The 14147-nt window shown below is 38.7% G+C and overlaps 1 protein-coding gene across 1 annotated transcript in view; it reads right to left on the bottom strand.

Moving 5' to 3' along the window:
- Positions 1-14147, bottom strand: part of LOC126184989 (dual serine/threonine and tyrosine protein kinase-like) — a 295254-nt gene that overhangs the window by 11945 nt on the left and 269162 nt on the right. The window contains exon 13 of the mRNA XM_049927698.1: positions 13790-14039. Coding sequence (XP_049783655.1) covers positions 13790-14039 — 250 coding nt within the window. The remainder of the gene's footprint in view (positions 1-13789; positions 14040-14147) is intronic.

The raw sequence follows: 14147 nt of genomic DNA, 5'->3' as shown, positions 1-14147 counted from the left end.
GTTTTAGTTGTAAATATTTGTCATGTATTGTTGTTTTTCTGACATGTTCCACATCCTGGAGGACCTCTTCACTACGGATCAATTGGAACGGTGAGGGGGGGGGGGGGGGGGGGGAAATAATACCCAAAAATACACTTCACCCTTGAAACAGAAACAGACAAAAATAAATAAATAAATTTCCATCACATCAAAATGGAAAACAAAGATCAGAAACACTAGTTCTCAGTAGAGAGAAAACCCACCTACTTCCTCATGTTTGACTGATGAAGTCATCAATTTTTAAGGTATGTGGCGATTCAAACTTGGCATGTAGTAATTCCTTGGAAATGTTTTGAGCTAAATACTTTATTTATGATGCATTTCAAGTAATCACCATCAGATAACTGTGACCAAAATTAACACAGAATACCAAATTAGAAAAGCTTATATATAAATACTACACGCCCCATGTAACATTGTGAACAAAACTACATGCTGAGTAGATGTATTTACAATATCGTTATGGGAAGCTCATACAAAGGAGCAAAACAAGAAAAATGTACACTCACATGTGCAATTGCTGTTAAGAATATTTTCAAAACTGGAGGCAGCAGACTCCAGAACAGTATTACATCAACTTGGTACCAGATGGCATTGATCTCAAAGATCAAAACATACCAGGACATAGCATTTACAGTTTACAAAATGTCAAACATCCTTTGCCACATTACATCCACTGTTTACAATAAGCATCATATCATCAATGAAAAAATAAAAACATAGCACACGTTATGAGTAAAACCTGTCTTGTGACATATACAAAGAACATACAGCACACTAGGCACAATGACCAAATATTCCATCAAGAGACAGCTATGTAATGGCAGTCATTATAAAGGAAGACAATACACAATTTTTAAATCATTTTTCAAACAAAGCTAGCAACTGTCAGCCTATTGAGACCACAGATGGGCCAAAAAATTAAATAAATAAAAAATAAAATAAAAAATCATAAATAATTTTCTAACCGTGTATCAATGGACTGGGGTGTTGGGGGGGGGGGGGGGGGGGGGTGTTTTGGGGGAAGAGACCAAACTGCGAGGTCATCGGTCTCATCGGATTAGGGAAGGACGGTGAAGGAAGCCAGCCATGCCCTTTCAAAGGAACCATCCCGGGATTTGCCTGGAGCGATTTAGGGAAATCACGGAAAACCTAAATCAGGATGGCTGGACGTGGGATTGAAATGGACTGGGGAAAGATTTATATAATAAATGTAATAATATTAAAAATTATATAGAAATGTAATTACATAAAAAAACATGGTCATTATGTTTTAATATAGTATTATTATATGAAATTGTACCATCAATGTAACATTCTACCACTCCTTTTTTGTTCCCCTCTGTCCCTTCATGCTGCCCTTCCTTCCAGTTCCTCACTTCCCCCCCCCCCCCCCCCCCCCCACTCCCTGCACCATCTCTTGCCTATTTTTCTACTCACCTCCCCCTCACCCCTGCCCCACAACACCCATACCCTACTTCTACCTTATCTGTCCTTTCCCTGTCCTTAGAGTTCCCACCTCACCCCCTTCACCCCACACCTATCTCTATCTTTTTCTAGTCCATCCTAACACAGTTAGAATTTTTTTTATTAATGATGAGGTTTTTTTGACATGGCCCATTTGTGGTCTCAATAGGTTGACAATTGCTCACTTCGTTTGAAAAATAATTTAAAAACTGCATATTGTTTTTCTTTATAATGATGGCCTTGACACTGCTGTCTCTCAATGGAATATTTGGACATTGCGTCTGGTGTGCTGTATGTTCTTTGCATATGTCCCATGACAGGTTTTATTCATAACATATGCTATGTTGTTTTATTCTTTCATTGACAATATGACACTTACTGTAAAAAACAAATGTAATGGTAAATGATGTTTACAGCATTGCGTATATTGTAAACGCCATGTTCTGGTATGTCTCGATCTTGGAGATCAACGCCATTTGGTGTCAAGTTGAAGTAACATTGTTCTCAAGTTTGCTGATTTCAGTCTGGCATTCAACATCTCTAAATAATGTTGTCTGAAAATATACTTAATGCCAACTGCATATGAGAGTTTATATTATTCTTCTATTGGTCACTTGTATGTGTTTTCCTAAGCACAATGTAAGTACACTACTGGCCATTAAAATTGCTACACCAAGAAGAAATTCAGATGATAAACGGGTATTCATTGGATTAATATATTATAGTAGAACTGACATGTGATTACACTTTCACCCAATTTGGGTGCATAGATCCTGAGAAATCAGTACCCAGAACAACCACCTCTGGCCGTAATAATGGCCTTGATACGCTTGGGCATTGAGTCAAACAGAGCTTGGATGGCGTGTACAGGAACAGCTGCCCATGCAGCTTCAACACAATACCACAGTTCATCAAGAGTAGCGACTGGCGTATTGTGACGAGCCAGTTGCTCGGCCACCATTGAGCAGATGTTTTCAATTGGTGAGAGATCTGGAGAATGTGCTGGCCAGGGCAGCAGTCAAACATTTTCTGTATCCAGAAAGGCCCGTACAGGACCTGCAACATGCAGTCATACATTATCCTGCCGAAATGTAGGGTTTTGCAGGGATTGGGTCGTAACACATCTGATATGTAACATCCACTGTTCAAAGTGCCATCAATCCGAATAAGAGGTGACCGAGACGTGTAACCAATGCCACCCCATAACATCACGCCAGGTGATACGCCGGTATGGCGATGACAAATACACACTTCCAATGTGCGTTCACCGTGACGTCGCCAAACATGGATGCGGCCATCATGATGCTGTAAACAGAACATGGATTCATCCAAAAAAATGACATTCTGCCATTTGTGCACCCAAGTTCGTCGTTGAGTACACCATCGCGGGCGCTCCTGTCTGAGATATACCATCAAGGGTAACCACAGCCATTGTCCATGCTGCTGCAAACGTCGTCGAACTGTTCGTGCAGATGGTTGCTGTCTTGCAAACGTCCCCATCTGTTGACTCAGGGATCAAGACGTGGTGGCATGATCCGTTACAGCCATGTGGATAAGATGCCTGTCATCTCGACTGCTAGAGATACAAGGCCATTGGGGTCCAGCACAGCGTTCCGTAATACCCTCCTGAACCCACCGATTCCATATTCTGCCAACAGTCATTGGATCTCGGCCAACGCGAGCAGCAATGTCGCGATACAATCCAACCTTTATCAAAGTCGGAAACGTGAAGGTACGCATTTCTCCTTCTTACACAAGGCATCACAACAACATTTCACCAGACAACGCCGGTTAACTGCTGTTTGTGTATGAGAAATTGGTTGGAAACTTTCCTTATGTCAGCACGTTGTAGGTGTCACCACCGGCGCCAACCTTGTGTGAGTGCTCTGAAAAGCTAATCATTTGCATATCACAGCATCAGTTAAATTTTGCATTTGTAGCACGTCATCTTCATGGTGTAGCAATTTTAATGGCCTGTAGTGTACATATACTCAATGTGTACATTCATTCCAAATGTTACATTGGACTTTTAGTATTTATATATAAGCTTTCCTAATTTTACCTTTCATGTTTATTTTGGTCACAATTATCTGACGATTACTCAAAATGCATCATAAAATGAAGTATTTAGTGATCAAGACATTTCCAAAACCTACATCAGCCAGTTCAATTATTCACAATACGGCAAACCACCTAAAAGCTAACAAACAGGCCATCTTCAGATATCTCCTACCCATGCTTAACAGAATGCAATGGACAAATATAACTATGCAAAAGAACTAAGCACAGTCAGACAAACTGTCACAGAGAATGGTTACAAAATAATCACTGTTGAGAATTGAACCATAAAACAGAAACAAAAGTTACACTGAACACACACAGGAGTACCACAGCTCAAAGCACCAGTAACAACCATGTAACAGAGAACACATGAAGCACACAAGATAAAGAAACCACAAGCAACAGGAAAACATTGTACACATTTAAATTTGACAACAAAATAACACACACAGTAGGATATATTATGAGAAAACATGGTACACATGTAGCATATAAAAGAAACAACACACTGCAGAAAAGATTAAAAGTACCCAACATGGTTGCAGATAAACTCGAGACAGCAGGTAGGTACCAGCTAACCTGCAAAGACTGTGATTCAGTATTTGTCAGGCAGACATGTAGAAATTTCAAGATAAGAAACTCTGCACACTTAAGAGCACTGAAAAGTGACAGCACACATCCCACATTTGCAGACAACCTCATTAAAAATGAACCACCACCCCAACGGCATAGAAACAGACAACAAAGAGAACAAATTCAAATTTTGCATCTGTCAAACCAAAACAAAACAGTGAAACAAATGACAGTCAAAAGCACGTCACAAACTGAAATAGTTCAGTGAAACATGTCCAAGCCACAACAACATAATGATACAGTTTTCACAAATGGGCATGAGAAAACTTGAGGAAACGATTAAAAAAAATCCAATGAAAAACAAACCACAACAAATTGTTCCCCATACGAAACCTCCACAAAAATTTTACCGATGTGCAGAGGTCAGTCCAACTACACAAAAACAACAAAAATACGTTTGGCACACAAATATGAAGCAGCCACAGATTAGGGCAAGCTAAATATAGCAATGGAAAGGGCAAACTGGGACACGTATCATGATTTTTACCAGAATATATATTTTAAAGATTGGATTATAAACAAAAAATTCAATATAGACGATATTCCAACATCCCTTATGTTTGCAGGTGACATGGTGTACTAAGTTAGACCTGTGACTGATTTCAGTTGGCAGCCACAGGACACACACACAACGTAAAATGAATGGTAAAGCATATATACAATTTAAACACACCCAAATCTGATGTACTATATTTCCTACCCTAAATATAATCTTCATGTATGTATCTCAGAAAAAAGTAAAACAATAGTTCTGTACTTGCATAAAGGCAGACCCATACTTAATTCATTCTTATTTTCTGCAAGCACAGGAACTGAACTCAAAAATTCCCATATCATATTGGGAAATGTGCAATGATCTAGTAGACAGTGTAGAGGAAATTCCACCTGTACAGAATAAAACAGGTGCATTATCAGCACTCAATGTTCAAACAGATGCTTCCACATATATCCTTTATACACAAACCACTGAAATTCATGTTCGAGCAATGGTCCCTAACAACTGAAATTTTATAAACAATAAATAGTTTTTGAAAAGTAGTTACAGTGCTTTACTAACAATCCTGAGAACTGACTTAAAGAGATAATAAGCAAAAAACTATAATAGTAGCCATGCCTCTTCTGAAATTATGATCTCAAAGCAAGTGAAAACCAAGATGTTCTGCTGAATATCACACACACAGAAAATGTTACTTCAAAGTTAAACAGATCACTCCAAACAGACAATACTGCAGTTACATATGAAGACAGGAAGAGTAGAGTTAAATGTAAGTTTACAATGAAGAGATAATAAAAATGTTAGCCATTTCTTTATGGTGGTACAATAGCAAACATAAATCAATGTAAATGATGAGTGTGAAAAAGGGGATGCAACACTTGTCAAACAGTTAGGTCAGATGAAGAATTCTGCAGTCAACTGTGCAGTTTGATATGTTCTTAAGGGTGACTTTAAAAAACAACAAATCCATGCTGTGCTTCAGAAACATCTTTCCCCTCTCATGATTACTGACATAATCACAAACCTGTAAAGTCACCTATCAAAAACCATTCCCTGAGAGATAAAATGACTGGAGTGGCATCTCACCCTGAACTTTCTGGGAACATAGTGTCTTATCCAACAAGCATTTATCCAATTTCTAAAGAATAACACATCTATCACTTCCAAGTAATTCTGCTTTAGTCCAGAACACTTCCCTTATTGCTGCTTCTCACTCAGCACATATACTGGGCAAAAAGGAACAGGTATTACAGTAGGGGCACAGTGCCTTCCTGTTCAAACCACTGCACTAAGCAGTTCAAGAACTAGTGTGACTTACAACAGGGAAGATGTTATACATAAGAAATGTCAAACAATAGGATCATTAGCAGTATTGTAACTGTGATCTTACAAGGTCCTGTGGCTGACATAATACAAATAACATACCTAAGTTCATAGGCAGAGAAACTGTCTAATAATAAAGCTATATTTAAATGCCTTGCCAATTTTCAAATAAGAGGTGAATGTTCTTATTCAGGCATCAATATCAATGAAATTTTGTTTTTGTTATGATGATACATGTTTTGCAATAATGTAAATCAATTGAACTGTGAAATCCTTTTTTCCTATGTCCTTTTAGAGTAGTTGTGCTTTGTATTTTTCTTCAAAATGGGTAAACTGAAATACCATAGATTAAAATGTTGAGGAACTGCAAATTACAGTAATGAAGGATCAGTGATTAAAGGTGAACAAATCAGGTGACACCACTGATGTATCACAAGAGAGATTATGGCACATTTTGTACAAAAAATTATATACTGTGCAGCATTCATTGAATGACAATGAAACACAAATACTAAAAACTAACATCTCATCTCAGTACTGTTTAGACCATTTTAAATGGAATCCAAGAGTCTTCCATTTTAAATGGAATCCAGAGTCTTCCGAGATGCAAATGTGTTTCTTCTCGCTGATCACCTTGCAAAGGGAAAACAATAACTTGCAAAGTCTATGTGAGTCTTCTAGACTGATGAGATGGAAACAAGACTGTGAAGAAAAAAAAAAATAATCATCTTCCTTCAGGACAATCCATCTGTCAATGAAGCTGCTTTGGCAATGGGAAACCTGGTGGATTTTAATTACAACCTGCTGGAACTTCTTTTCTGTTCACCACATCTGGCACCCACAGGTTCCAAGATCCAAATGTATTTTGGGTTGCCACACATTTTGAGACCAATGAAGAGTTTATAGCAGTGACAAACATGTATTTTGCCAATTTTGCAGAGCTTTACTTTCTAGATTAAGGCTTCTCACTGGCAGAATGTTAAACAAAATCTCTTCCTAACCCTTTGAGTAACAGTGGTTTCTGCCAAAACTTATCATTTTATTGATTTTGTTTGGAATTATCAAAGCCTTTAGCATGTAATCACCAATGCTACAAAAGCTCTGAATCAAGGCTGTCATAGCATCGGTAATTTCATGCTAAAAGCACTGGAACTTCCAAACAAAATTAATAAAATGGTGGGTTGTGGCAAAAACCACTGGGGCTCAAAGGGTTGAGTTAGTACATCATGACAATAAAAAAGTATTTTGAAAAATCTTTCGCTACCAAGCAAAGAATTTTCATCTCCTCCTGTACATTTTATTGACAGAGAACAATAGTGAATGTCCAGCCGTCAATGAAAAGTCCTTTGGTTTCCAGATGGGTGGCAGTGTTAAAATACCACAACATCTAGAAGAGCATCTGATTCTTTGTCATCTGGCAAAGTTTTCTTGACTGATAAAATGTGTGAAAAGTCAAAATTACTGTTAACAAATGTGTTATTAGATTTGCCTTCACACAGAAAACATTCTAATCATTAAATCTCATTCCGCTACCAGAATTTGGAGTATACCAATCATACAGTTTTTTAGATCTACAGATAGGAGGAAGCCTAATACTTTATAAATAATTCAGAAAAGCTCACAATTTTTGCACTGCCATGTACTAGATCTGTTAAATAGTTGAGGTGACAAGTAATTACTAATACAGCCGAGATATTTGTCTAGTTCAGGGGTGGGCAAACGTTGCACGCGGCTCATGAGCGCACAGCGCTGCATGTGTGCTGCTGGCGTGCAACCGTTGACCGGGGCAGTGGCGACAGCCGGCAGGTCGCGGCAGTGTAGTGCCAGGCTAAGCTGCGGACGTTGGTGCGAAGCGACCACTACGTAGTGAACGTTGTATTTCAAGAACCGGAAAATGCAGAGTGAATCAAGAAAACAGAGAAGAGGAGATTTGTTATCTTTTAAAAATTAATGGGAGAATCAGTTTTTCTTTGTGCAAAAGCGTGAAAATTTGAACTGTTTCATATGTGGCAGCATTCTCGCTGGTCAGCGGAAGTTTAGCATTGAAGGCCATTATAATAAATTTCACAAGGACGAGTACAATTTATTGTCAGATTCTGAGAGGATGGGGAAATTGACTGAGCTTAAGAATAGCGATCTGACAATACTAGATGAATCTGTCGTAGTTGCTGTTGTCATGAGAGATCTCTTTCGTCATGTCTCTCATCTAATGGATTTAACATTTTATGGAGCACTGTTTTCAATTTTTCAGCATGACAACAATAATAGCCCAGCGGTACGTGCAAGTTATAAGAGTGCGCTTAATATAGCAAGAGCTGGAAAACCATTTGCTGAATTAATAAGTCTCGGTTAAGAGCAAACATCAGTGATGAAAATTTACGTAACTGTTTGATTTGTTTGTATGTAGAAATTTTGTTCCAGACGTTAAACGTATTGTAAACTCCACCTGTGATAGTTAAATAAAACGTATCGTAGGTAATAGGTACTCTTTCAAACCAAGATTTCTTTCAAGCACTCCTACTAACCTTATTCCTTCATTCAATAAAGCAAGCTGGGAAACAAAACGCATTACAGAGGAAGAAGCGGACAGAAGGTATGCTGGGGAGGGGAGATACGCGGGTGCACGCAGAACACCTGTTAACTGCACGCGTGCAAGTGCACCACACATGTGCAGGATTCCTGCCTGCCCCTGGGCTAGTTGGTATTAGACATAATCTTCATAAAAATGACAAAATCTTTATAAATAATATCTGTGTATGTTAACAAATCCACAGTACATGTTTTGAATAATTACTTGAAATATGTCTGAGTAGACTAAAATAAATATTACTTGCAAAATCCAGTTTTTCAACCATTTTCCACAAAAAGGAAGATATGCACTATGCTGTGTATCAGAACATTGCTTTATATTTGTTGACGAGACTGCCAAGCCATTTCATAATTTCTGTCTTAGGAACAGATTTCAAAAACAACATCAAGAAGGGGAAGGGGAAGGGGAAGGGGAAGGGGAAGGGGAAGGGGAAGGGGAAGGGGAAGGGGAAGGGGGCAGGAGAGGGTGATAAAACTAAGATTTGTAAATGGCTGAAAGCACGCAGAAGCTACAGCCATTACTTTTCCCAAGTGCATACAGCTCTACTGCATGGTTAACAGATGATGGCATCCTCTTAGGTAAAATATTCTGGAGGTAAAATAGTCATCCATTCGGATTTCTGGATGGGAACTACTCGGGAGGATGTTGTTCTCAGGAGAAACAAAACTGGCATTCCACAGATCAGAGTGTGGAATGTCAGAGCCATTAATTGGGCACGTAGGTTAGAAAATTTACAAAAATAAATGGCTAGGTTAAAGTTAGATATCGTGAGAATTAGTGAAGTCTTGTGGCAGTGGGAACAGGACTTCTAGTCAGGTGAATACAGGGTTATGAATACAAAATTAAATACGAGTAATGCAGGAGGAAGTTTAATAATGAATAAGAAAATAAGAACACAGGTAATCTACTATGAACAGCATAGTATAAGTATTATTGTAACCGAGATAAAACACTAAGCCCACATCCACCACAGTGGTACAAGTTTATATGCCAACTAGCTCGAAACTTTCAGACAGTAAAGGGAGACAAACATTTGACAGCCATGGGGGACAGGAATTTGATAGTTGGACAAGGAAGAGAAGGAAAAATAGGTGAATATGGGAGGGGGGAGATGGAAATTAGTCTTTAATGTCCCGTAGACAATGACGTCATTAGAAATGGAGCACAGGTTCGGATTAGGGAAGAATGGAGAAGGAAAGCAGCCATGCCCTTCTGAAGGAACCATCCCGGCATTTGCCCTAAGCAATTTAGGGTAATCATGGAAAACCTAAATCAGGATGGCTGGAAGCGTGTTTGAACCATTGTCCTCCAAAATGTGAGTCCAGTGGTTGGGGAAAGGAATGAAAGAGGAAGCCGCCTGGCAGAATTTTGCACTGAAAATAATTTAATCATTGCTAATACTTTGTTTAACAATCATGAAAAAAAGGTTGTATACATGGAAGAGACCTAGAGACACCAGAAGGTTTCAGACAACTTGTATAATGGTAAGACACAGATTTTGGAACCAGATTTTGAATTGTAACACATTTCCAGGGGCAGATGTACAGTCTGACCGCAATTTATTAGTTATGAACTGTAGATTAAAACTGAAGAAATTGCAGAAAGGTAGGAGATTACCGTATTTACTCGTATCTAGGCCGCACTCGAATCTAAGCCGCACCTGAAAAATGAGACTCGAAATAAAGGGAAAAAAATTTCCCGAATCTAAGCTGCACCTGAAATTTGAGACTCAAAATTCAAGGGGAGAGAAAAGTTTTAGGCCGCATCTCCAAATCGAAACAAAGTTGGTCCATTGTAATATGAGACACAATTTAGGTCGAATGAATGACGATACAGCAACAGTAGTTTGGTTCGAGTTGTAAGCTTAGCAGTTAAGCTTTACCACGTAGCCATTGCTATGCGTCAGGCGCTCCGTCCGTATTTATACGGATACCCTTCCTTTTTCACGTGCTTCGTCTGGTTTGAATCGATTGCTTATTTTGCTTTGATCTGATAAATGCCGTTTTCTTTGTTATAGGTGTTTGCGTCACTCTTAAGCTGAAAATGCATTACTGCACTGTGTCATGCATTGTTTGTCGCATTCTGATAGTGCGTGTTTACGGCCAGTCGCGGCTCGCGGCATGGCTTGCTTTTGTGCGCGCTACCGCTGCGTACAATTAAAAAAAAGAGAGAGAGAGAGAGAGAGAGAGAGAGAGAGAGAGAGAGAGAGAGGAATCGTCTCATTAGCGAAACAATGGCAAGAGACTGCTATTTGTTGTTACTTACACTGCTGCTTTCTTTGATAATGATCAACAAGAATCAAATAATAGACTGTGTATGATAGAACATGTTCTGAACGAGAGTTTGTGAAAATTTTTCTCCGTTTGAAAATCTTTGCGGCCGGTTCTTTATTACATCAAATTCTGCACAGAAATTACAGTCATCTTAGATTTAAAAATCTAGTCACTTGCCGTGCTTCATTTCTGACTGTATCACTATTAGACATAAGAATAATACGAATATAAACATGACATGATATGTATATTCTTCCACGTTTGCTGTTGTCTCACTCTATAGTTTCGTAGTTTATTAGGCAGACAGGATTTAAATGAGATAGCAGCAAACACGAAAGAATACATGGCAAAATGTTTATATTCGTATTATTCTTATGGTGAAGAGAATACTGTATGTGATTCAAATTTCATCAGGTTCCTATTGGCAACCATCTCTTCTCACAGATAGGAAAAAATTCAGAACGTAGAGTTGGCCATATTGACAAACATCCCAAACAGTCTTGCCAGTCAGATTTTCGTAGTACACTGAAATTGTGCTACACTTGAAGATGAACAATACGGAATTTGTATTTACTTCGTTGGATAATGTATGAAAATGCAGTGGTCGAAACTTGCGGCGGAGAAAAAAAAATCTCGTCTTCCACTTTTTTTAAAAAAAAATTATTTACTGACGCAGAGGTTTTGGCGCCAGTATTTATCTTTGTGCCTACAAAGTATGCTTGCATAGCGCTACATGTATTCGCCGGCAGAAGTTAGTTGTGGTGGCACGTACGAACATTTTTCATAACTTCCGCTAGCTTTGCACTCGATTCTAAGCCGCAGGCGGTTTTTTGGATTACGAAAACCGGAAAAAAAGTGCGGCTTAGATTCGAGTAAATACGGTAAAGAGATGGGACCTTGATAAACTGAAAGAACCAGAGGTTCTTGAGAGTTTTGAAGGGGGCACTAGGGAATGACTGACAAGAACAGGGGAAAGGAATACAGTAGAAGTGGAATGGGTAACTATGAGAGATGAAATAGTGACGGCAACAGAGGATATAAAAAGGTAAAAAGAAGAGATCTAGCAGAAATCCTAGGTAACACTAGACATACTGAATTTAACTGATGAAAGGAGAACACACAAAAATGCAGTAAATGAAGTAGATGAAAGGGCATACAAACATCTAAAAAATGTCATTTACAGGAAGTGAAAAATGGTAAAGCAGAAATGGCTAGAGGACAAATGTAAGGATTTACACTGAAACACCAAAGAAACTCGAATAGGCATGTGTATTCAAACACAAAGATATGTAAACAGGCAGAATATGGCACTGCGGTCGGCAACACATATATAAGACAAAAGTCTAGAGTAGTTGTCAGATTGGTTACTGCTGCTACAATGGCAAAGTTATCAAGATTTAAGCGAGTCTGAATGTGGTTTTATAGTCGGCGCACGAGTGATGGGACAAAGCACCTCCGAGGTAGTGATGAAGTGGGGATTTTCCCATACGACCATTTCAAAAGTGTACCATGAATATCAGGAATGTGGTAAAACATCAAATCTCCAACATCACTGTGGCTGGAAAAAGATTCTGCAAGAACGGGACCAATGACAACTAAAGAGAATCGTTCAACGTGACAAACATGACAGACGTGCATCCCTTCTGCAAATTGCTGCAGATTTCAATGTTGGGCCATCAAAAGGCATCAGCATGTAAACTGTTCAATGAAACATCATATATGGGCTTTTTGAACCGAAGGCTCACTCGTGTACCATTGATGACTGCATGACATGAAGCTTTACGCCTCACCTGGGCCTGTCAACACTGACATTGGATTGTCAACGACTGGAAACATGTTGCCTAGTCGGACAAGTCTCATATCAAATTGTATCGAGCGGATGGACTTGTATGGGTATGGAAACAACCTCATGAATCCATGAACCCTGCATGTCAGCAGAGGCTGTTCAAGCTGTTGGAGGCTCTGTAATGGAGTGGGGCGTGTGCAGTTGGAGCGATATAGGATCCCTGATACATCTAGGTATGACTGACAGGTGACACATAAGTAAGCATACTGTCTGATCACCTACACCCATTCATGTCCTTTGTGCATACCAACGAACTTGGGAAATTCCAGCGGGACAATACGACACCCCACATGTCCAGAGAATTGCTGCAGGAACTCTCCAGACATGAACATTATTGAGCGTATCTGGGATGCTTTGCAATGTGCTGTTCAAAAGAGAAGGTAGAGGGTAGAGGGAGTTGTTAGTAAAATTTTGAGATGTTATGTTGGCCAAAAAATAGCACTTCTGTTTTAAAAAGCAAAACTGGGCTGTAAATGGTGTGTGTGATTACAAACTCCTGGAAGTTGACAGAACTTACCTCCAATTTATATAAAGGTTCATACCAGTGCAAGAAAATGAATTAAGTGTAAGAATTAACTCAATTTGAAAGCATAAACAAGAAACAACTAATCCACGTAAATAAAATAAAAATAAAAGATCAAAGTTGTTTCAATACCAGAACTAATGAGTTTAGGTGAAAAATTATATCGAAAGAACAAAGCCATTTGATTAGGATGTGAAGAATACGAGGGTTGAGGAAGTACTTTGAACATGTGATAATCTTCTTCCCGCCATTTCCAAACAACTCTAGTAATCTGGAAAGGCAGATTATGTTGGTAATTGGCCCATTCTGAGGATTTGAATAAATAGTATACCAGTAAAACACATGACCACTGCATTTCAGAGCCCAATATGCTTAAAATTAACTCTGTGAAATGGGTGAAATGGAGAACTTGTAACGAAATCAGTTAAGAAACATAGGCCCTAAAATATTACTGATTACTTTGAACATCCCCCTCACTTTCTTAGATTATTCAGATATCTACTTACTACCAAAAATTGTCACTTTCATCTGCTCCTACCTCTTTTGACGCTGGTCCACAGTTGCTCCTTATTTTGAAAATTTTCAAAAACATTTGGCAGCTTCACATGGCCAGCACATATATACCAAAATAATATGCCAAATGCATAAACATCTACACTGCTGTCATAGTGGCCAGACAATAATTCAGGAGCCATATGAACAGGAGTGCCAACAATACTGCCAGACATCATAGCTTCAGGAATACAAAAACCCAGATCAGTCAGTTTGGCACGATTATCGTTATCGAGCTAAAAATTGAAGCAAATAAAATGTATGAAGGAACCTTAAATATTACTGATCATTATGATTAATACTAAGTAACCTTATGTATGAAATGACATGTCAATACAAAAAAC

Source organism: Schistocerca cancellata, chromosome 4, assembly GCF_023864275.1.
Source record: "Schistocerca cancellata isolate TAMUIC-IGC-003103 chromosome 4, iqSchCanc2.1, whole genome shotgun sequence".
Lineage (NCBI taxonomy): Eukaryota > Metazoa > Arthropoda > Insecta > Orthoptera > Acrididae > Schistocerca > Schistocerca cancellata.
This window is presented reverse-complemented; position numbering and strand designations above follow the sequence as displayed.